Source organism: Trichosurus vulpecula, chromosome 4 (genome assembly GCF_011100635.1).
Source record: "Trichosurus vulpecula isolate mTriVul1 chromosome 4, mTriVul1.pri, whole genome shotgun sequence".
In the NCBI taxonomy this organism is placed as follows: Eukaryota; Metazoa; Chordata; class Mammalia; order Diprotodontia; family Phalangeridae; genus Trichosurus; species Trichosurus vulpecula.
The window spans coordinates 299,054,902-299,077,911 of record NC_050576.1 but is presented as its reverse complement, the minus strand read 5'-3'; the positions used below and the strand labels follow the sequence as shown (position 1 = coordinate 299,077,911).

Sequence of the window (23,010 nt, the reverse complement as noted above, 5' to 3'; positions counted from 1 at the left end):
TTCACTCTGAACCATCAATGACCAACTGATCTGTTAATATCTATTTAAATAGAAGATAGTGACTCCCCACAATCATAAACAAAGACACTAAGAATAAAAGAACCAAGAAGGAAGAGTTCCTGAAAAAAGGACAGAACATTGCAATGAAGTCTATTTCTCATTAAAGCATCATGAGATTTGCTATGCTGGCTAAAAACAGTCTTGTTACCTTGTTGGACTCTTCCAATTGAGTCCCTCGTTTCCAAGCTTCTGAAAAGATAGAGCTCACGATACTTTGGGAACGAATATGTCCTGTTGGCTGGGTGTCAGAAACTCCACTATCAGACTGATTAGAGTGATTTGACTGAGACTCTGTTTAAATTAAAAATTAAATTGGTTTTAAATAAGTCTGTCAGAGTAAATAAATATTAGTCTCTTACAGAATGTCAATTGATGTGCAACTGACAAGGCCACAAAAGTTAATTTCTACCACTCAACTTATAAAATGAGCTACTTTCCACTAGAAAATGTCTCTCAACTTAGATGTGGTAAATCTCAAATGTATCAAGCATACCAGTTCGCTAAGAAATTACACATAAAGATTGTGTATGCTATTAGTATTCAATCATTCAGCAAATCACAGAATTTGTACAAAGACAAACAGGAATCCAAATAAGAAAACATTTAAAGTCAGCATTAAAAAGCTTAGCAACTTTTTTCCCCCACATGACAAGATCTTACATCCTTCTACTTTCCCTGCCCAAAAATAAAAAACAAAAAAAACAAAAAAACAAACCAGACAACAGTCATGGTGATGGTTAATTCTAAGTTTTGATTCCTTTTGATTGAGAAAATGGGCCTTTTTTTATTTAGTGTCTGTTTTGTTACACTGGGAAATGGGACAAAGTATTTTGTAAGATTAAATGATTTTTAATGTACAGATTTAAATCTGTTTTCACTTTATTATCATTAAGATTTTGAAATGATTGTCTTTTCTGGAGGGGGGAGAGGGAGGGAGAAAGAGAATGAATGAGAATATATTGTGGTATCTTGGCTAGTTACTGGATAAACTAGGAAGGGTTACTTTCCCTTCTATATTATTGCTGTAGTTTCCCCAGTTATAGTTGAGGCCACCAGGTTGCAGACATGTTTGTTGCCAATATGTGGAGTGAAATAAACTACACAGCTCAGTCATACTTTAAGAATCATTACCTATTCATTACTAAGAAGAATAAGTCTAACATCTTTTCTCTAGCCCTTACTAGCAACAGGAAGCAAGTCTCTGCTTCCTCATTTGTAAAAGGGAATTTTCACTCCTACCTTTTTCTTTGTGTTATCCCCCAACTAGACCATAAGCTCCATGAGGACAGGGGTTGTGTTTTATTTTTGTATTTTCCTCAACATCTAAAACAATGTTTTGTACAAAGTAGGAACTCAATTATTGCTTGCCATTTGTTTGGCTATGCATCCAATAATTTCCTAAGACCTTTCCAGATCTGATTCTATGACTTGTAAACTAACTAGGAAAAAGTCTACCCCCAAACTGTATACAATATAATGTATTTAAATGATACTTAATTAGAATATAGCATCATGACATTTCAATTAATTTGCAATGATCAAATATGCTTTTTATTTCTTTTCTGTATATTCCTGTATGATATGCTCATTATTCCTTTTTTGATCTATTTTCAATTTTGTTTCTTATTTACTTATTGTTCTTACACAATAGTGGTGAAAAGATTGTCTTCCTTGAGGCTTAGACAGGAGGGAAAAAGAAAAAAAATCATTGGACTGCCATTTCCTATTTCTTTACTTTTTATACTATCTCGTGGACACTTAGGGAAGAGAGGGTTCTTAAGAAAGGGTGGTTGTTTACTGATTAAAAACTACAGTAAGAAAGAGAACCATGGAAACATTTTTTTCCTGTCTTCGACAATTCTGCCTGTCATCCCAAGATTTAACTTACCAAAGTTTTCCATTTTGAAGATATTCAAATTAAATTTTCTTCGTAATTTGAATAATCGTGGCTTTCAGTTCTGAAGAAACAGCACATTGTAACTAAGTGACAAAAGCCTGGCACTCAGAAATTTACATTGGAACACACCAATTGTTACTGTTAAGAGGGTCAACAATTGAGATTATACTGAAATAAAGAAGGTTATCAGTCTCTGGAAAGGGCTAAAAAAGTTTAAAGCAGGGGTTCTTAGCATGTGTGAACTTTAAAACTTTTAATAACTATTTTAATATAATCTGTTTCCTCTGTAATCCTATGTATTTTATTTTATACATTTGAAAACACTATTCTGAGAAGGGGCCCATAAAATTCACCAGACCAGTCCAAGGGAGTCCACAGCATAAAGAAGATTAAGAATTCTGTTTTAAAGACTGAGGACGATCTTTACCACAAACAGTGAAGTAGTACTTTGAGATATTTCTGATTTACCTGGGATGCTAGAAGAACTTGATCCAGATTTGATACTGGAACTAGACAAGGAGGTCCAGTCATAGGCTGACTCTGTTCTCTTCAGGGCTTCCTGATAATTCAGGTAGAGCTGTTTTCCATACTAAACAGAAAAGACAATAATTTATGACTTCATTTGAATTTAATTGATGTGGAAAGAGGAAGAAGTGTGTTTCTGCTAGCTGATTCACAAGTTTCTATTAAAGGACTTCCTCACCATGCCAAACCATTAGAATGAATTAAATTACAATCTAATATAGCTAAGTATAATTTCTAGGCAGGCAGAAAGAGGTTGAAATTAACATTAACCCATAGTTGGTTTTATCTGTATTGATTATATCAGTAGCTTTTCTGGACTAAATATAAAAGCAATTAAAAAAGCACAATAAAAATGAAAATTTCCTTCAAAAGAATAACAAGGCATTCCAAATGCAAATAAATTACAGTTTTACCTTATCTAGTGTTCTATGATCACTTCTATTCAGTTAAGATTTAGAGGTTTAAATCTCAACCAATAAAAATACTCATTAACATGAGAGGAGGGGACCCTCCCTCCTTGTCAAGACTTTTCTCCTTATGCTTTCTCTTTCTGTCATTTCCAGACCCTTTCCCCATCCATTTCTTCTTTTTAAAAAAAATATGGCTCTTTTCTGTCTAGAAATAGATCCCACTGATCTTCCAAAAAGCATGCAAAGGACCCTTCTCTCCCTCACTCTCATTCCTGTCACTGCTAAATTTCTAAGAGTAGATTCCAACCCACACATAACCGATGCCCCCGCAATCTGGTTCTTGTCCCTGTCACCCTGCTGAAATTGTTTTCTCCAATGCCACTAAGGACTTCATGATTAACCAATCAAATGGTATTTTCTCAGTCCTCATCCTTGACCATTCTGTAGTATCTGGCTCCCATGGGCCATGAGAAGGCACAGGAGAAGAGAAGTATTTAAATAGAATAAGGAGAAAATGTAGCAGGTGATTTAAAGTTGTCTTGACTAGTGAAGTAATTATGTGGGAAGGAAAAATGTGGGAGAAATTGAGAGAAATTTAAGAGATACCTGTCTACATCCAGGATGAAAGAGGATCAAAGGTAAGAAAGGAACATCTAAAGGGGCTAAAGAGGAAGGGATCCAAGGGAGATTAGGGAAAAGACCTTGAAGAGCAAGACTATAGAAGGCAAAAGAGAAGGTAGTTAGCAAGACAAGGCAGGGTAAGCTAGAAAAAAATCGGGTCTGTTTCATTCTTTGTATTTTGACAACATTCCCAGCACCTAGCAAATATAAAATCCTGCTTGTTTTCTGTAAAGCCCTTCACAATGTGGTCCCTTCCTACCTTTCCAGTCTTTTAATATTGTACTCTCCTCCACATGATCTGTGAGATGCTGGCCTTCTCACTTCTGCAAACACCAGAATCCAACTGCCTTTTCACTGATATCATCCATTCCTGAAATACTAACGTTCCTTGCCTCTGCCTCTTGGCTTCCTCGGATTCCTTTAAAATTCAGCTCAAATTCCATTTTCTGCAAGAGGCAAAACTTTCCATTTCCTTCCACTTCCAGTGCTTTCCAGATAATACCTCTGCTAGGAGCTCCATGAGGGCAAGGACCAAATGTTTGTCATTCTTTGTAAATCCAAGGCCTGTCACATAGTAAGGCTTGATAAATGCTTGTTGATTTAACAGAACAATTGGGGGATAACTGGTGGGGTAACACGAAAGAGGTAGGCTGGTGCAGTACTGGTGGCTTTCAAGTTGTTGAGACTGAAGAAAATTAAATTTAGTGGGGTTCCCAAGTGATTAAGAAATGACAGTCTGCTACCAATATTTTAACCAGGTAGCCAGGATTGAGGTATAAACATCCACAATTTCATGTGGCTACTGATGCCTGGATTTCTCCAAGTTTTGTAGTATGTGAGAAGATGAGCCAAATAACTATTACAGAAAAACAAAATAAAGCAACCCTGAGATTCCATCACACAGCCATCAGATTAGCAGATGATAAAAATGTAAAATTGTAATTGTTGGAGCAGTTGTTAGAAAACATGCACACTAACTAATGCACAGCTGGTGATGTGAATCGATTCTGCCGTTCTGGAAAGCAATTTAGACCTGTGCCCAAAAAGTCACGGAACACATATGCCTTGACTAAGTAGCAGTGATGCCATTACTACTGGGTCTATTTCCCTAATGAGATCAAGCCCAACAGTAACTTTTTGTGTGTATCAAACAACTAGAAGCTAAGGGGGTAACTGTCAATTAGAGAATGAACAAATCATGGTATATGAATATAATGGAATGCTATGGTGCTATAGGAAATGAAGAAAAGACTGGTTTCAGAGAAACCTGGAAAGACATGCATGGACTGCTAAGTGAGCAGAATCAGGCTAGTTTATAGTGTAACAACATTATAAAGACAAACAACTTTGAAAGAATTAACTCTGATCAATGCAATGCGTAACCAGGATTTTAAAGGACCAATGAGGGACTGAGAAAGAGGTAATGGACTCAAAATGCAGAATGAGACATACATTTTTTGAACATGGACCTGACTCTTGCTAACAGGGAGCCACTGGTTTGCTGAGATAGAAATGATGGGCCCCCCAAGGTGGAAGGGATCATTCCCTTTCAGAGTTTGTGACAGAGAAAAAAATCTGGGCATAATCTAACAAGTACCATAGAAGCTGGGAAAGCAGATTTCAAAGGGTTTACAGGAAAGATAGGTAGGATCTCTTGGACTAAAATGCTATAGGGGAAGTCAACCCAAGAATGAAATTCTGAAGACACAAAGGAAAGAGGAAAAATACGATTTGTCTGAAAAGTCAGGCGACAAACATTTATTAATTGCTAGGCATTATGCTAAGTGCTAGGAATACAAATACAAGTAAAAATAAAGATAACACGTACCAAGAAACAGAAAAGGGGCAGAAGAGAAAATACTCGCACAGGGACATGGTGGAGAAAGTCCAAAGAGGAATGAAAACTGGCCTGGATGCTACTTAAAATGGAGGTTCTGGGCAGGACTAATTAATCAGAGGAACAAGCCTCTGGGGTGAGAAGGCCAAGAGGCCCAAGTGAACTTCCATAGGGAATTAAGTATGCTACTCTGGTAGGGTGGGGCAATGCTGGAGAATCAGAGTGAGGGCCTGGTGTATACACAAAGGAAACTTACCAATGATTTCTATTTTAAAAGAAATGTACAGATATACAGAAAGGCCAGAGAATATCTGAGCTTATCACAATCCTGTGAAAATGGTGTGTGCAGAATGCGACGAGGCAGGAGAGGGAAGCTTTTAAAGTGCTCTGAGACACTAAGTTTTAGAAAAGGTGCCAGCCTACATTGGTAAAGGGGATCTTGCTCACCTGACGGTTTACTATACCAATGAAACCACAGGTCCATCCCTCTCCTCTACTGAAAGGAAAAGGAGAATTAAAGGAGAAGACTTTTACTGTGATAAATGGGATTATGACAACTGACAACAGAAAGAAGGTAGAGCTGCTCAATTTTTACTTTGCACTGACCAGGAAAATGACTTAACAAGCAGCTAATATTCAAGATAAGTAAACAGATGATAAGTTAGCATCTAGTTGCTGTTATTGAATTAATTTAGCCCAGATGAACACAAATAATGAAAGAAGTAGTTGAGACACTTGGTGACATCTGAAAGACCATGGGCAATGGGAGAGGTACCGCAAGACTGGAGAAAGGCAAACATCCAGATTTTCCACGGTCAACATAGGAAATTTGTTTAAACATATCTGTAATGGTATTTTTTTGTTGTTTTTTTCTTTCTCAATGGTGGGAAGCTGGAAGGAGAGAGAGTGGATCTTTGTGTGGAAAAAAATTAATTTAAAAAAATGATGGAAAAGAAAGTCTGCCAACTGTAGACCAGTAAGTCTGATTTTGATTCCTGGGAAATTCTACATCTGATCATCTAGCTTGTGGTTGTCTAGAAAGGGAAGTGGTGATGACAAAGAGCCAGTATAGCTTCATCAAGAGCTGGTCAAAGCAAAGAATTCCTGACACAACAAGAGACAGAGAATATTACAAAATGCGAAATGGATAATTTTGATTATGTTAAATTGAAATGTTTTTGTATAAACAAAGCCAATGCAACCAAGATTAGGAGGGAAGCAGAAAATTGGGAGAAAATCTTTACAACTAGTGTCTCGGATAAAGGCCTCATCTCTAAAATATACAGGGAACTGAGTCAAATTTATAGGAATACAAGTCATTCCCCAATTGAGAAATGGTCAAAGGATATGAACAGACAGTTTTCAGAGGAAGAAATTAAAGATATCTATAGGCGTATGAAAAAATGCTCTAAATCACTACTGATCAGTGAATGCAAATCAAAACAACTCTTAGATACCACATCTCTCCTGTCAGATTGGCTAAAATGACAAAACAGGAAAATGCTAAATGCTGGAGAGGATGTGGGAAAATTGGAACACTGTTACATTGCTGGTGGAGTTGTGAACTGATCCAGCCATTCTGGAGAGCAATTTGGAACTATGCCCAAAGGGCTATAAAAATGTTCATACCCTTTGACCCAGCAATACCACTTCTAGGGTTGTGTTCCAAAGAGATCACACAAGTGGGAAAAGGACCCATATGTACAAAAATATTTATAGTGGCTCTTTTTGTAGTAGTTAAGAATTGGAAATCAAGGGTATGCCCATCAATTGGGCAATGGCTGAACAAGTTATGGTATATGAAGGTAATGGAATACTATTGTGCGATAAGAAATGGGGATGATACAGACTTCATAATAACCTGGAAAAACCTACATGACATAATGCTGAGCAAGTGGAGCAGAACCATAAGAACATTATATACAACCAAAGACATATGGATTCTGTGATGACTAACCCTGATAGATTTGGCTCTTCTCAGCAATACAAGGTGCAAAGACAACTCCAAAGGACTCATGATGGAGAGAGCTATCTACATCCAGAGAAAGCACTATGAAGTATGAATACAGATTGAGGCATACTGTTTTCTCTCCTTTTTTTTCCTCCCTTTTGTTTGTTTTTGGTTTTGTTTCTTCTTTCTCCTGATTCATTCCACTGGTCATAATTCATCTTTACAACTTGACTATGGTGTAAATAAGTTCAATGAGAAGTTATATGTAGAAGATATATCGGATTCCATGCCGTCGGGGTGGGGGTGGGGGAAGGGGAAATCTGCAACTCAAAATTATGTGGAACTGAGCGTTGTAAACTAAAAATAAAAAATCTTAATTATAAAAAAAAATAAAAAAAAGAGCTGGTCATGGCAGACTAACCCCATTGCGTTTTTTGACAGGATGTTACTAAATTAGTAGATGAAAGGAATGCTATGAAAATAGTTTAACTAGATTTACATACAAAGCTTACCTACAATGCTAAACAATATCTCACAGTAGTCTTGTGAAATGGACAGATGTGGACTAATAACAATATAGACAGACCGATCCAGAACTTGTTGGATGGCTGAAGTCAAAGAGTAGCTGTTAATAGTGCAATGCTTTGTGCTGTTTAACTTTTTTTTTATATCAATGACTTGAATAAAGGCATGCTCATCAGATTTGTAGAATCATCCAGAGATGGGAGGAATAGCTAATACAGTTATCTCTTCCACATCACAATTTCCCCTGTGGTGGTTTCCATATATTGTGGGGCAGCATAAGAAATTAAATAGGAATTTTTTGGAAGTTTTGCAGAAGCCACAGATGACACAGAAAAAGTTTAGAAACTCAGAAAAATACATAAAATATACATATAGTATTGTATAATATAAAAATATCTTCTTTTTAAATACCATAATAATTCAGACTTCTTCTCTGGTACGAAGGGAGGGCCAAAAATTTTTACATGGATTTTCCAGATTGAGGGGCGCTGTGGCCCTAACCCCCAAAATGTGGAAGAGATAACTATGCAACATATGTAAGAGTCAAGAACCAAAAAGATCTTGACAGTCTAGAATCAGACTGAACTGAGTAAGTTGAAATTTAATAAAGATAACTATACAGTTTTACATTTGAGTTAAAAAATCAATTTCACAAATACAAGACGGGGGAGTTATGGTTACAGTTTTTTCTGAAAAAACAAAACAAAACAAAAACAAAATATGAGGATTTTACTGGACCACAAGCTCAGTTGGGTGTACTGTGGTGGCCAAAAAAGCAAATACAATCTTTGGCTGCACTAAGAGAGGAAGCATAAACATGGCTATAATGGAAATATGTTTTGCATGTCTTTACATGTCAAATTAATGTCATATTCCTTCTCTTGCCTCCATGCATGACATTCTTTGGACCAGCAACATATTTCCTTTCTATCTCCATCTACTGAAATCTGTTTTCAAAGCTTAGCTCAGTTGTGCCATCTATCTCCTATATGAAGCCTTTTCTGATTACCACCACCCCTCCCCCATCCCATAATATGAAAATGATCTCGCCTTTGCCTTTATCACTATCTTTGCACTGTTATTTAGTTCTGTACATTTCCTATCCTTTTAGATCATAAACTGCTAAGGGCAGAAACTTTGTTTTTGTATCCCTAGCATCTAGCATGATACATTGTGTCTATAACGGGGTCTTGATAAATATTTGCTGAACTGCATTAAGAACCCATCAGACATGTTAAAGGAAATCTTGCCTTTGCAATCCGGATGCCATTTACCCACTGGTGCAGAGTTCTAACGTCGTCACAACAAAGATACTTGATATACTGAGACTTCTTTTGGATCTGTGGGTGCTGGAGTAAATAGAGAAAGGGAAATTTCAAATGTAACTTCAAGATAACAAAAGCAAAACCTGAAACAAAAATTAAGGTCTCCCTGACAACAGTTAAAACAATTAGATTAATCCCCAATTATTTCTTTAAAATTTTGTATTTAATCTTGGAACAGGATATATAAATTAGAGTAAGCTTGATGAGTAAATTGGATATATCCCAGACATTTCCAGAAAATCTTTTGTATATATCCATCCTGGGGAATAATAAAACACATTAAAGAAGAAACAAAACCAATTTAAATTTCAGCCTATGAAAATTAGGAAAGGGAAAGAGCAATTCTTCCTGTGAACCAAACTGTATACATAAAACCAAAAGACAATGAGAGATTCCTTAGTCTGAGTAAAGTAAATAATACAAATTTTTAATTCCCCCTTTTACATACACGTCATTGCTACTTCCTGTTCTGTTCACTTTGCCAAAAGTGTGTATTGCACAAACATCATCTCCATGTGGTAAGTTAGAATAGTGAACAGAAAACAAAAAATCCAGTGGAAAATTCACCCCTAAAGTACTCTGTTCTGGATGAAACTAGCCTAAGGTTAGGTAGGGACTGTGACTTCACTGATATAGGGAACCCTGGGATGAGGAAAATCCTTCCAACTGAAGCAGGTCAACACCTTATCTGCAGAAATAGATGTTGGGCTAATGCTTATATGGGTACTATCTCTTAGGAAGTGGGGTGTGTGTGTGTGTGTGTGTGTGTGTGTGTGTGTATAGATGTTTATAGAAGCAGAAGTCATGGAGTGTCACAAAGAACAGCCGGCAACCCTCAGAACCACACAGAGGTCTTAGGTTGTATTTCAGAGAAGGCGCTTGCTTGCACTGATAAGAGTTTCCTCGCCCAGGAAGTTTCCCTGTGCAAATCAATCCTAAGTTGGGTCTCCATTCCTTATCCATACTTAAAAAAATACCGACTAGTTTTATAATGAAAGCTACCTTTAGAAATGTATTTTATATTATTAGATTGAAAGCCTTTCAGTTCTGCTCAGCCTCTGCAACTCTCCCACATCTTCTTCTAAACTTGCTACCTGTGCTCGAAGCTTCTGCAAGGACACCAACGGATCACTTTCACCCCTTGGCATGTAACCTGCCCCTATTTTTTTCTCACCATACAGTTTCTTGATGACTTCTTTTACTCTTTATTGTTTTTCTCAGTTTCTCACTGGTTATTTATTGTGGCTTGTTCACACCCACCATGCCTTATCATTGCCCTTTGTGTGATATTACTTTATAATTTTTTGGAGACTGTGGTATATTCAGTTTCACTGCCATATGACACCACCAGCAGACTTGGTATTTAAAAAAGAACTGTTTATTTTCATGGAAAGATGGGTCATAAAGAAGCCCAGCAATCCTCTCAGGCACTTCAGCCTACTGCACTTGTGTGTTAACTCTGGCCCCAACTCCATGTCCGCATTACAATACACATGCTTTTAATAAAAGATATTTGATTAAGTTTTCTAAAAGTTGGTCATTTTATAATTACTTAGCTGCTTGAACTAGGTAATTTTATAATGCTAGGAAACTTTTATGGTTTTCATTATCATATGAACAAAAATCTTGAAAGCTGTTTCCCTTGTAAGGACACAGGAATACCTAGACATACTTACCATACCTCATAATTCTGGAGTGCTTTAAGGTTGACAAAACATTTTCCTTTTAACAATCCTGCATAGTAGGTTGGTTGCATATTTGGTTCTCATTTACATAATAAAAGAAAAATTAGCAAATCCACTAATTGTACTTGATTAAATTTCTAGCCTCAAGGCTAATTGTTTAAAAACAAACTTCTATCATGATCAAAGTTGAAAGTACATGCTCTAAGTAAATAGTATGGTAAAGTAGAAAGAAAGAACACTCACTGGCTTTGGAGCAGGGAGATTATCTGGACTCCAATCTTTCCTCTAACACTCACTCATTGTCATATACAGAAACTTATGATTAGAAGTGACCCTTGTCATTCACCCAATCTAAACCACACTGGAACAAGAATCCCATATAAAACATACCTAACAAATGGCCATCCATTCATTGCTTGAATGCCTTCAGAAAGGGGAACCCACTACTTCACACAATGGCCCATTCCACATTGGGTTAGTTCTAGTTGACAGCAAATTTTCTTTACACCAATCCTAAATTTGCCTGTTTGCAAGTTTTAACCCTTGGCTTGATCCCTGCCCTCCAGAGACAAAGACAAAAAAGTGTATTCCCTCTTCCAAGAGAGAAATGGTAGTAGTAGTGGTGGTGGTGGTGGTGGCGGTAGTGGTAGTAATTCACTTTTTTCTTGGCTTTGTGCAAGTAGTGCATCTCCATTTTATAGGTGAAGAAACAGGCTCATAAAGGTAAGGTGAACTATACTCACAGCAGTGAGGAAATGAAGTTAGTCTGTCACAAGTTGTTCTGAGTGAAACTGTGGTTCACTGGTTAACATTCAGTTCTACAAGAGACATCCTTAGCAGCATTTATGGTTTAGTGTAAATCACATTGTTCTTAGCTTCTCCTAGACTTTCTTCAAATGATAAAAGTAGTTAAATGGACATGAAGGACAACCTTGATGGAGGGAGGGAAAAGCCACAAAAAGGCAGCCAGAAGGAAGTATGAGTCGCTGCTTCATAACCAGGATGTTCACTAACCACCTCTTTGAAATCACCTTACCTTCATGACTCTGTTTCTTCATCTATAAAATGGAGATGCATTACTTGTACAATGCAAAAAAAGTGAACTACTGCTACCACCACCACCAAGCTATCACTGAGCCAAATGGGTGGTGCAATGAATAGAATCCTGGACCTCCACTGAGATTTGAGAGTTCAATTTCTGTCTGAGACATGAAAAGCTGTGTGAGCAGAGGCAAGTCACAATTTCTGCCTGCTTCAGTTTCCTCATCTGCAAAGATGGAGATAACACTAGCACCCAGCTCGCAGGGTTGTTGTGCTGATCAAATGAGATGACACATGTACAATGTTCTGCAAACCTTAAAGGACTATATAAATGCCCGATTATTATTGTTATTTCCTTGATATAAAAATTTAAAACTTCAGAAGTAAGATTTTATCTACTAAAGGCTACAATTTACATTGTTGCTTAAACAATGAATCTGGGTGACAGAAAGGTAAATACAAGAATCATGAAATTGCTAGTGGTTTCTTCACCAGCACTACAAGGGCCACCCTTAGCAGTGTTTCACTGGTTATGGTACAGGGTAAATCACACTGTTTGATCTTAGCTCCTCCAAAACTTTTTTCAAACAAGGGTAAAAGTAGGTTAAAATGAACATGATGGACAGTCTTGCAGGAGGTACAAAAGGGCAGCCAGTGGAGAGTATGAAATGTATGGAAGGGTATCACGTCAGTTCCAAATCCCTTGACTTAATAATGGCTGAAAAGGTATTATGTAAATCTCTCCACTAAAAAACAAACTATATACATCATCCTCATCTCATTTTAAATATAACACTGATTTTGAAGGATCACCAGAAAAAGGCAACACACACTACTGAAGAATTAGGAGGAAAATATAATAGAATTTTTTAATTAGCTTTTTCTGAAAGCAGACCTAGTCACTGTTTCCTTTTCTTTGTCTTTGCCTAAAATCATATTGGAACAATTCTACTGAGTAAATCAAAGGCTTTCCATTACACGTGATGCTGTAAAATCACAACTCTAAATTAGAAAATCAAAGACAATTACATAGACATCAGTCATCCCAATCACCTCCTCAATACTTTGGAAGCAATATGTAATTGAAATGGAAGCATATATAATTGAAAGTAGTTTCTCACCACATTCATGATTTTTAAAAATAGCTTATATATAAACCTATCATATATTATAAGATCTATGGTTTCAATATATATTACATTTCTTTTACTCTGAATACTTTAAGTTTCATGTTCATATTCTTCTCAAAAATATTAACCATTCTTGCTTTCTTATATATCATGTCTAATAAAAATGATTATTTTTCTCATTTCTTTGAGAAACTGATACTGTGTTGGCTAAATTCAATATTTTCCCAGGAATTATTGTGATTTTTTTCTTTTAAAAGCAAACAGACTCATTTCCCCCTAATTTTTACTCTCCATTTAACTTATAGTGTATACATATGTTATCATGGAGATCAAACACACCCAGTGCCTCCCCATACAACATTTAGCAAACTCAGAAATTACAATCATTTTCTCTAAGTCTACTGCCAACTACTGATTCAATTAATTCAAATAATGCCAACTTGAGTAAATAAAATTTTTGCTGAACTGAATTTCCATGAAGGTACAAACGAGCTTTTAAAAGGTTATGAAAAAGACAATCGAAGCAGGTCTTAATCCTTTCTGTTAGTTACCAAAGAAAGACTTCATGAATAAAGTTCTAGCTTGTAATTTGCCCTCAAAATGAAAACACAGGTGGGCAGTAATACTGGTAGTGGTAGTGATAGTGGTAGTAGTAGTAGCAGCAGTAGTAGTAGTGGTAGTAGTAGTAGTTGTTGTAGTAGTGTATGTCCAGGGTGTGGGTTGAGAAGTGAAGAAGCAGTGAATTTACTTCTAGACATCCACTGTATGTGGTTTGAAAGCACTCAACAAATCTGCTATTTCTCAGTATTCCTCACTATACTATCCTCTTATCTAGAGCTCATGCCCCCTCTCCCCTGCCTTTTTAATCTTCTCCTATGTCCCCAAAGTCAGGAAGCAAAGGACATTTATTTGGGGGATGTTAGGAGAAAGGATCAGTTAGGTATAATTTTTAGCACTAGTCTGTGGTCCCAAAAGCTTAAGAACCATCATCTTGGGCACTCTAGTGATTTACTACAACATCCATGTATAAATACACACATGGCTGAGAAGTAAACCATAATTTCCCTTTTTGATAAATTGGTGGTAGTGAACCGGGCAGGAGAGGGGAAAAAACACCTAAAACTTCCCATATACAATATGAGAAGGGAGAAACTATGATATGTTTTAAAAAAAAAAGGGCAGACTGTATTGAAGCTTTACAGGTAAAAAATTCAGAACTTCAAGGTTGCCAAAGCCCTTTAAATATGCTATGTCATTTTATTTTTACAACAACCCTGTGATGGTAGATACTGTTGTTATCCCCCTTTTACAGATGAAGGCTTAGAAAAAGGATAAATCACTTGCTCAGGGGATCGGAGCTTTTAATCATCTGAAGCAGAATTTGAACTTGCCTGATTCCAAAGTTGGAGCTCTAGACACCACATCACCTCTAAAAATCCTAACAGATGGTACATTTTTGCTTCATTTGTGAATATAATTGGTTTAATTTTTTTCTTGATAAATAAAAATGACATATATTTTTAAAGTTATTTCTACTAAATTTATTCAAAATATATGTTTGGGTTCCGCCCCCTGCCCAATGTAAAGGAATAATTGGACTGGAAAAACCTCATGGAGGTGACTGGAGAATTAAGACACATTAAAAAAAAATTCAGAGCCCACGTACAATAAAGGAACTGGGAGTACAATGGAATAATTTACTTTAGTGTTCTTCCTGTAGTGGGTGGAAGTAGAGTGAAGTTTAAACTCAAGACTATGGTGCCCCCTGATGGTTCTGTTTCGTAAAGGACACCAGCTAAATTGGAAAAAAGATTCTCAGGAGCTGAAAAGAATTTTCATCCCATCTAATGAATTAATTTTACTTTTTTGAAGACAAATACGTATTTCAAAATACAATCAAATTATCTGAAATATATTAGAATATAATGCTGAAATGTCAGTAGCCATTTCTATTACTAAAACCTTAATTCTGGTATAATATATACACTTCTTAATCTTGCTACCATTCCTGCTTTTCTTTTTCCTCTTTTAACCTCTAAGTAAAATGTCAGGTAGACAGTTTGGGTGCTTACATTACTAAGATAATATTATAGATAATCCTATCTACTATGCAACTTCAATTAGAAATTCTTATCAAATTATCAAACAAGTTACCTTCAGGGCTAAGCAATAGTCAGTAGGTGCTTTGTATTTGTTGCGATAATCCTGTCCATAGTAAACATTGATATGGTCCAGCTGAAGAAAGCATACTAGATCCCGAGAAACCTAATAAACAAACAAAAGAGTCAGCAACAATTTATCAAGTACTTGCTATCTCCTAAAGCTCTGCTTCAATATGTTCTTCTCTGCATACAATCCACTGGTGAGCTCATTGACTCTTACTGTCTCCAGACCTTTCTCTCACCTGTTGCCCTGCCCTATATTTTCAACTGCCTACAGTACTTTTTCATTCTACCATATTAATCACACTAAGCTTAAAATTTTCCCCTGGAAGATGGCTTCCTTCTCCAGTTATCTTCAGTTCTAACAGCAATATCATTAGCTGCCCAATCAAAAAGAATAAAAGCCCTGGTGTTTTGATTCTTCTCTCTTTTATGACACCTATCTGCTATCTATCACCAAACCTATAGTCACAGCATTTCAAAACTGAAGGGACCTTAGTAAACATGTAGCCTGATATGTACAAAAAATAATCCTCTTTTTACAACATCCTAAAAAATAATTATCCAAGCTCTTTAGGAAGTTCGTACACTAACTTTAAATTTGTATCTTTATAACTTCTACCCACTGCCCCAGGTTCTACCTTCTAGGACCAAGAAAACAAGTCATTAACTCCTTTTCCATCTGAGTGCATTTCAAATGCTTAACTATAGCTGGCAATCCTTCTTAAGTCTTTTACAGGACAGACATGTCCAGTTCCTTTCCATGATGGCATTTTTATTTTACTCTTCTGGACACTCTCTACCTTGTCAATGTTGTTCCTCAAATGCATGCATCTAGAACTGAACACAACACTCTAAATGTAGTCTGACCTGTCTGATCTATGGATAGGAGAAGAATTCATGACCAAACAAAAGACAGGGGTTTATAAGAGATAAAGTGAAAAATTTTAATTATATAAAATGAAAAACGTTTTGCACAAACAAAAACCAATGCAGCTAAAATTAGAAGAAAAGCAGGAAAACAGAGAACAAAAAATCTTTCCAAGTTTCTCTGACAAAGGTCTCATTTCTAAAACATACAGGGAACTGAGTCAAATTTACAAGAATAAGAGTCATTTCTCAATTGAGAAATGGTCAAAAGATATGAAGAAGCGGTTTTCAGAGGAAGAAATCTAAGTTACCAATAGACATAAGAAAAAAATACTCTAAATCACTAATAAGTAGAGAAATGCAAATTAAAACAACTTTGAGGTACCACCTCACACTCACAGATTGGTGGAGATGACAAAAGAGGAAGACGACATATGGTAAAATATTAATTACTTATGGGTAAGCCATATTTACGAAATGTGCACTCTCTCTTCACCATAGTTATTTAATGAACTGGTAGGACAGTGTAATCTAGGTTTATGTGTATTGTAACAAATTTTATTATTATATTGCTATCTATGATAATAATTTCTTTACTGTGAAATAGTGATGTTTAAGATCTAAAAGTGTCATTACTATGAATAGTTGGTGTTAAACTAGTACCTAATATTCTGCTATATACTTCCTAATTATCTGACATTTGCATAAAATATTTGGAGTTGACCTACCAAAGCAAACTCAATACCTGTTTAGATCGATTACAAAATGTTTCTTGAAGAAAAATAATTAATGGCTGGAGGAATATTCTATACTCCTAGTTGGGTTGTGCCAATATAATAAAAAAATGACAGTAGCAACCAAGTTAATTTTATGTATGCAACATAAATACTAATAACAAAAAAGCAAATCAAAACAACTCTAAGGTTCTACTCTAATCTATCAGATTGGAAAAGAAGGTGGACAAAAATAGCTAATTTTGGAAGAGCTGTGGGAAGATAGACATACTAATACTATTTGGTGGAGCTAGAAACTAAGTGTTCTAAAAAAAAATTTTAGAATTACATAAGTTACTAAACTGATTATACAAAGTGATTCCACAACAGGCTACATACATATATAGGTCACAGATAGAAAATAAAAAGTTCCATGTTTAACAAAATATGTACATCAACATTATTTATGGTGGGGAAAAAACTAGAAAGAAAATGATTACTCATCAACAGGAGAATGGATGAACAAATTTGCTATGTATGAACATAACCAAAAATAATTGTTTTATAGGAAACAACACACCTAAAGCATTTTAAGAAACACGGCACTACTTTTATAAGCTGATGCAGAATGAAGAAAGCAGAAGTGAACAAACAGAATACAATGACTATTTTAAATAAAAGTAACATTAAAAAGGCAGGTAAACTCAGATGAATTTCAGCAAGTCCTGGTTCTTAAGCATAGAGGATGAAAACAAATTTCTCTTCCACAGGGCCAGATGTGGAGGGCTATGGGTGTGGCATACTGTGTATGTAGTCTTGGTCAGAACTGATGGCTGCTTTGTCAGTTTTAAGTTTTTCTTCGTGACAAAGTATGCTGGGAAATGTCTGTGAGGTTACAAAACAAGACAAAACAAAACCAATAACCACCCACCAAATAACAAAAGCAGTATCAATGAAAAAGTTAAACATTTTTACTATAAAGAACACACCTTTGCTTTTCCTTTAGGAACATAGTAAATACCAGAAGCTCGCAGGAGAAAATAACGTTTTTTCCAGGACTTCTTGCCATCATCTTTCAGCCACAGCACTCCTTCAAGTTCCGGGACGGTCACAGAACTGCCACAAAAACACTCCTGAAACAGAACAATGTAGAAAGTAGAAATTAAAACAAAATTATTCTTAACATCAAATAAAAAACATTTCTGTAAACAAAGTAGAACAGCAAAAGGATTGTATGTGAAAATACAAGATTGCTTTTTAAAATAATGTCATAAAAAATGAACTGAAACCTTTCTAGTGAATTTATTTATTAGTTGTACTTTCTGGTTAACAGAATAAAATTTGGTAAAAAATAAAAAATAAAACAAAAAACAAACAAATGAAAAACAGGTTTCCCAGAGAAATAAAAATATTGAAGAAGTATCAAAGATAATAGAAATAATGTTGAAGGAGTTATGAAAAAGGGCTCACTCATACAATATTGGTAGGACTATAACTGATGCAACATCAACCATGAAGTAAACTGTTCACATCCTTTGACTCAGAAAGCCATAAAATCCAAGGAAGTCAAAGGTAAAACAGAAAAGTTCCACATATACCAAAATATTCATCACAGTACTGTTTGTGGGGGCAAAAAACTGGAAACACAGTGGGTGTCCCTTTCTTATAGAATGGGCTGAACACTGGCTGAACAAATTCCTTTAAAAGAACATAAAGGAATATTACTAGACCATAATAAATGATGAAAAAGCAGAGAAAAATTAAGAATATTTTACATCAAGAGATACTGAATGTAACAAGCAGAATGAGAGAACAATATTACATGCTGACTACACTTATATAAGTGAAAACAATTCTAAAAGGAAGTCAAATTCTAAGAAATTAAAATCATCAATATCTTTGTCCCAGAAAGCAGATGATGTTGAGGGTTGAGGGAGACGAGGTCCAGGAACCCCAAGACTGGTATTCCCTGACGCGGTGATCGAGGGGGAGTACCTCTCAAGGACCTGCATACTGAAGAGGGTCGGGGCATCTGGAACGAATTCATGATCTCAAGCATTCTTTAAGTCAAGGTGGCAAAGATTTGTTACACTTTACAGCAGGCAAGAGTTCTTAGGGAAACTGCAACCTTGCAGGGGTGCAAGTAAAGTTTTTATAGGAGATTCTGGGGTGAAACATGTCAATTAGGTGTTTTGGGGTGGGATTAGGGAGTGGTTAAGGAGTGGTCAGTCCTAAAAGGAACATGCACTTTTTGTATCTACTGCTCAGGTATCTTACCCAGCGTTCACTGGGAAATAGCCCAATGGGGGCCACCTGGGGGTGTGGTTTTTGCCTTGAAATGTCACTAAGTCAACTAACAGTCAGGACTGACTGGAAATATCCAGGTTGCTTCCATCAACGTCTTGTTAGATCAGAAGAATATAAGGGAGTATACATATGTCTGGGTCTAGCATGATAGGCCAGTGAGTAGTGAATAGCTTTATCACCCAGTACCTGGCCAGTTCAGCATGTACATAGGGAGTCGGACCAATAAATTCTATACGTGCAGCTGGCCGCAACATCAGGAGGAAAGATAGGTTTTTTGCTAAGGTATGCTGCACTTGAACTGGAGAGGAACTGTCTGAGACAGTATTTTGAGGCTAGGGAGAGATGTGAGTTTAGAACTGGATGTGGTTTTGGAATTGGGGTCCCAGCACAGGCACCCAGAGGCTAAAGAGAAATGTGATGTTAGAATTAGCATCCAAGCACAAGCACCCAAGCAGCCCCATCAATGAACACATCTCCCCTCCTCCTTTTGGTGGAAAAGTTGGTGCAGAATGTTGTATATGTAGCCAGAAGTGGTTGCTATGTGAGTTGATTTTGTTTAAATCCTTTGGTTACAAGGCAGGATTCAATAAGTGGGGGTGAAGGGTAGGGGAATGCGTGATGAGTATCTAGAAACGACTGTGATGTAAGTACAAAGATATCAACAAAATTTACTCTTAAAAAGTAAAGGAAGTTCACAAAATTGAAAAATTCTTTGTCTTTTAACTACCATGGTTAAATACAAAAAATCCTTGCAACATAAAATTTCAACAATTAAGACACAATTTCTGCTAATAATCCTAGATACTAGTCTAGCAAAAGGCTTTTTAAACACTCAGAAAAAAATGACTCAAGTTGCAAAGCATAGTTACTATTTACTATATTTACAATAGCCTTCCTTTCAAGTTATACTTTTGAAAATAACATTTTAAAAGTGCATTGACAATTCTACCTCCAGCAGTACTTCTTTATTTCTGTCTGCCATCTCAGATGTTTCCTTTTTCCCCAGAAGATAGTTCTGAAAGAGACAATGAAGACATTTAAACTTAAGGACCTAGAATAAAACAGAAGCTAAGTTTATGATGGAAACCTGAATTTTTATATATTCCTTTGTCACATGCATGTTATTGCCTCTTTTAAAAAAATCTTTTCGGTGAATATGGACCTGGTAATGAACTATGTTTTGGTTGCTAGAAGACCAGCCTATGTAAGACTGAAAAGGCTTATCACCAGCAGGCTGATCCCTAGGTGATGAATTTTTCTGCCTTGAGAGCATACAAAAACTGGGGAGTGGGCTAGATTTGGCTCAGTGGTCACGGTTTTCTGACTTCTGTACTAAGGCATGGAAAGGTCATGATCTATAGGGGCAGTCCCCATGCTGATGGGAATCACAGATCTTTTCAAGCATTTAAAGAAGTGTGAAAGTCTAACAATATACAGTCAAACAAAAGGTTTTTACTTTCCCAAAATAAGCATTCTTCACAATTATTCAATAAAAGTATTAATCAGTAGAAATGATACTTCATGATTAATAGTATTTTGTATATTAAGACAAATACTATTTGCCTTTAATACCGATATTTCTCATTAGTATTAATTGGAATAACTGAAATTGGAAATTAACAGGAATTTTACTTATTCAGTTGATTTTTAAAAAGTACAGTATCTTTAAGTTTTCCTGATAATTGGGAAACATTAACCCCAATTATATGCTTAGGATTAAGATCTAAGAGGGAATCAGGAGGTGACCTAGCTCAACCTTTCTTTCCTCCTAAGAGATGAAGAAGCCGAGGCCCAATGAGGTTAGTTGACTTGTCCAAGGTCACACAACTAGTCCATCACAGATCTAGTATCTGAACCCAGGCCCTTTAACTTCAATTTCATTATTATTTCTACTATAATACAGCTATTCCCCCTCACAATGGAAGAATACTACTATTTGCAGCTATGAAGCATTAAAATCAAGTTAATACACTGAAATGGATAACATAAACATAGGATTTGGACAAGGAAAGGAGCTTTAAGGTTATTTAGTTCAAGCAGCTCCTTTTATGGATGAGTAAACTAAGGTTCAAAGAAACTACAACCAAAGTGACACAATTCTTCAACAAAAAGAACAGAAAATGAACATAGTATATATATATATCAGGTGAAGGACCCCAAAAGCCACAGTGCTCAAGGAGAATTTAACATCATTTCCCTGAAAAATCAGGTGCATAGCTGGGTCATCCAATGAGCATTCAACAGACAGAGATGTTAATTTATAAGCCATTTCTGGGGGAAGAACTAAGGAAAGCTGTTCAAGCCCAGAGGCTGTTCACCTGTTCTTTTGTCACCCTTTGATGTGGATAAGCACTTATCACTTTTGAAGGCTAGTGTTTTGATCCTTAGGGTATCCACACAGGCCAGAAAGCAAGTCATGCTATATTGCTCTACAATTGTCATCAAGTTGTCCATCTTCCAAAACGGTTACTTGATTAGTTACAGCAAATAAACTATATTTCAATCTTACAAGATTTTTCGGGCTTACCTGGGGATTTTTGAAAAGTGCATATTTTTCTATACGTTCCACAAAGATAAGCTTGTTTTGACTATCTCTTGTCCAGTTTAGAAGATTTTCAACTAAGTTTTCATGATCTTCAAAGATTCTCTCTGCCCAAATGACAACGTTTTATTAGTACCTCATTGCTATAACAATCTCAGAATTAGATTATTCTACGCTATAGTCTATGACTCATTGAAGACCTCTGGGTAGGGGGTGACATGATCTGAGCTAATGTATCCAGCAGCCTTACATGGCTTAAATAACCCCTTAAACAAAGGAGGAGAGGAAAACTTAAAATAAACACTGTGGGAATCGAGTGAACCACACTGACTCCATCTTATGACTCAATTCTGGGTCTAGTTCAGTTCCCTTTCTATTGAATTATGGAATTAGTTCAATTTCTGTCTTGTGATAAAACTTTATTCAATTATGGGAATTATCATAAAACTTTATCGCATTCTTTGAACCTTATCCTGCATGGCTGGGAAGCTGCACCACCTCTGTTACTGAGAGACTCTTAACTAAGGACCTAGGTTATGCTGACCAGACACCCAGTCAGATCCAAAGACTGATGCAAAGAGTTTTCGCACAATCATGCATCACAAGCAACCCATATGTCTTATCTAAAAACTGGGCCTGTTCTGGTTAATCAGTTACTGTTTCTATTTTCTTTTAATTGAACACAGACACTTGGGATTTCTGATTTCAGGGATATATACCTGTTTGCTCTCACCCTGCCAACTTGGAAAGTCCCTAATCTTTCCTCCAACTAGAAATTAGGCTAATAATGTATCCTGGTTAATTGTTTTCTTTTAATTAACTGGTTGTCTTTAATACATAAAATTTGGTTCATTCTGTATTCAGGGTCTTTGGTAGGACTGGGGAGTCTAATGAACTGCTTATAATATCTATTGATAATAAATTATATAGGTCTGACTGTTTCCTCAGTTATTATTGATTACTACAACGATGGACTAAATGAGTACTTAGCTTCCTTTCAACTCTGAGATTCGAGACGTGGAGAAATCATTCAACAAATATTTAACTTATGCTATATGCAAGTCACTGTGGTAGATACTGGAGGGGAAACAGGCTGGAAACAGATTATCAGGAATCTTTGTGTATTAAGCTAAAGAGCTTGAGTTTTACTTGGTAAACAGCGGGGAAGGTTTTGTTTTTGTAGGAATGTGATGTGTTCACAGAGATGTTCATGATGAAGATAAATTAGTTGTCTCTGCGTACTTGGTAGGGCAATGCAGTGCAGTGGAAAGAGTGCTGGATTTGGACTCAGGGGCCCTAGTTTGAATCTTTTCAAACTTGAGTTTCCTCATCTCTGGACTAAACCAGTTTCTACAGTGAAAGGTTTTTCTAGCTCTACACTCCTAAGATTTGGCAAAGGATAAGAGTGA

General features: G+C 36.2%; 1 protein-coding gene across 6 annotated transcripts in view; it reads right to left on the bottom strand.

Annotated features, from left to right (window-relative positions):
• RAPH1 (Ras association (RalGDS/AF-6) and pleckstrin homology domains 1) overlaps nucleotides 1-23,010 on the bottom strand; it is a 112,494-nt gene that overhangs the window by 10,411 nt on the left and 79,073 nt on the right. For all 6 annotated transcript variants that reach the window (XM_036754417.1, XM_036754414.1, XM_036754413.1 and 3 more), the window contains 7 exons: nucleotides 21,587-21,708; nucleotides 20,009-20,074; nucleotides 17,742-17,885; nucleotides 15,162-15,272; nucleotides 9,077-9,175; nucleotides 2,426-2,546; nucleotides 209-351 (listed from right to left, as the gene is read on the bottom strand). In XM_036754417.1, the coding sequence (XP_036610312.1) occupies nucleotides 209-351; nucleotides 2,426-2,546; nucleotides 9,077-9,175; nucleotides 15,162-15,272; nucleotides 17,742-17,885; nucleotides 20,009-20,074; nucleotides 21,587-21,708 (806 nt within the window). The remainder of the gene's footprint in view (nucleotides 1-208; nucleotides 352-2,425; nucleotides 2,547-9,076; nucleotides 9,176-15,161; nucleotides 15,273-17,741; nucleotides 17,886-20,008; nucleotides 20,075-21,586; nucleotides 21,709-23,010) is intronic.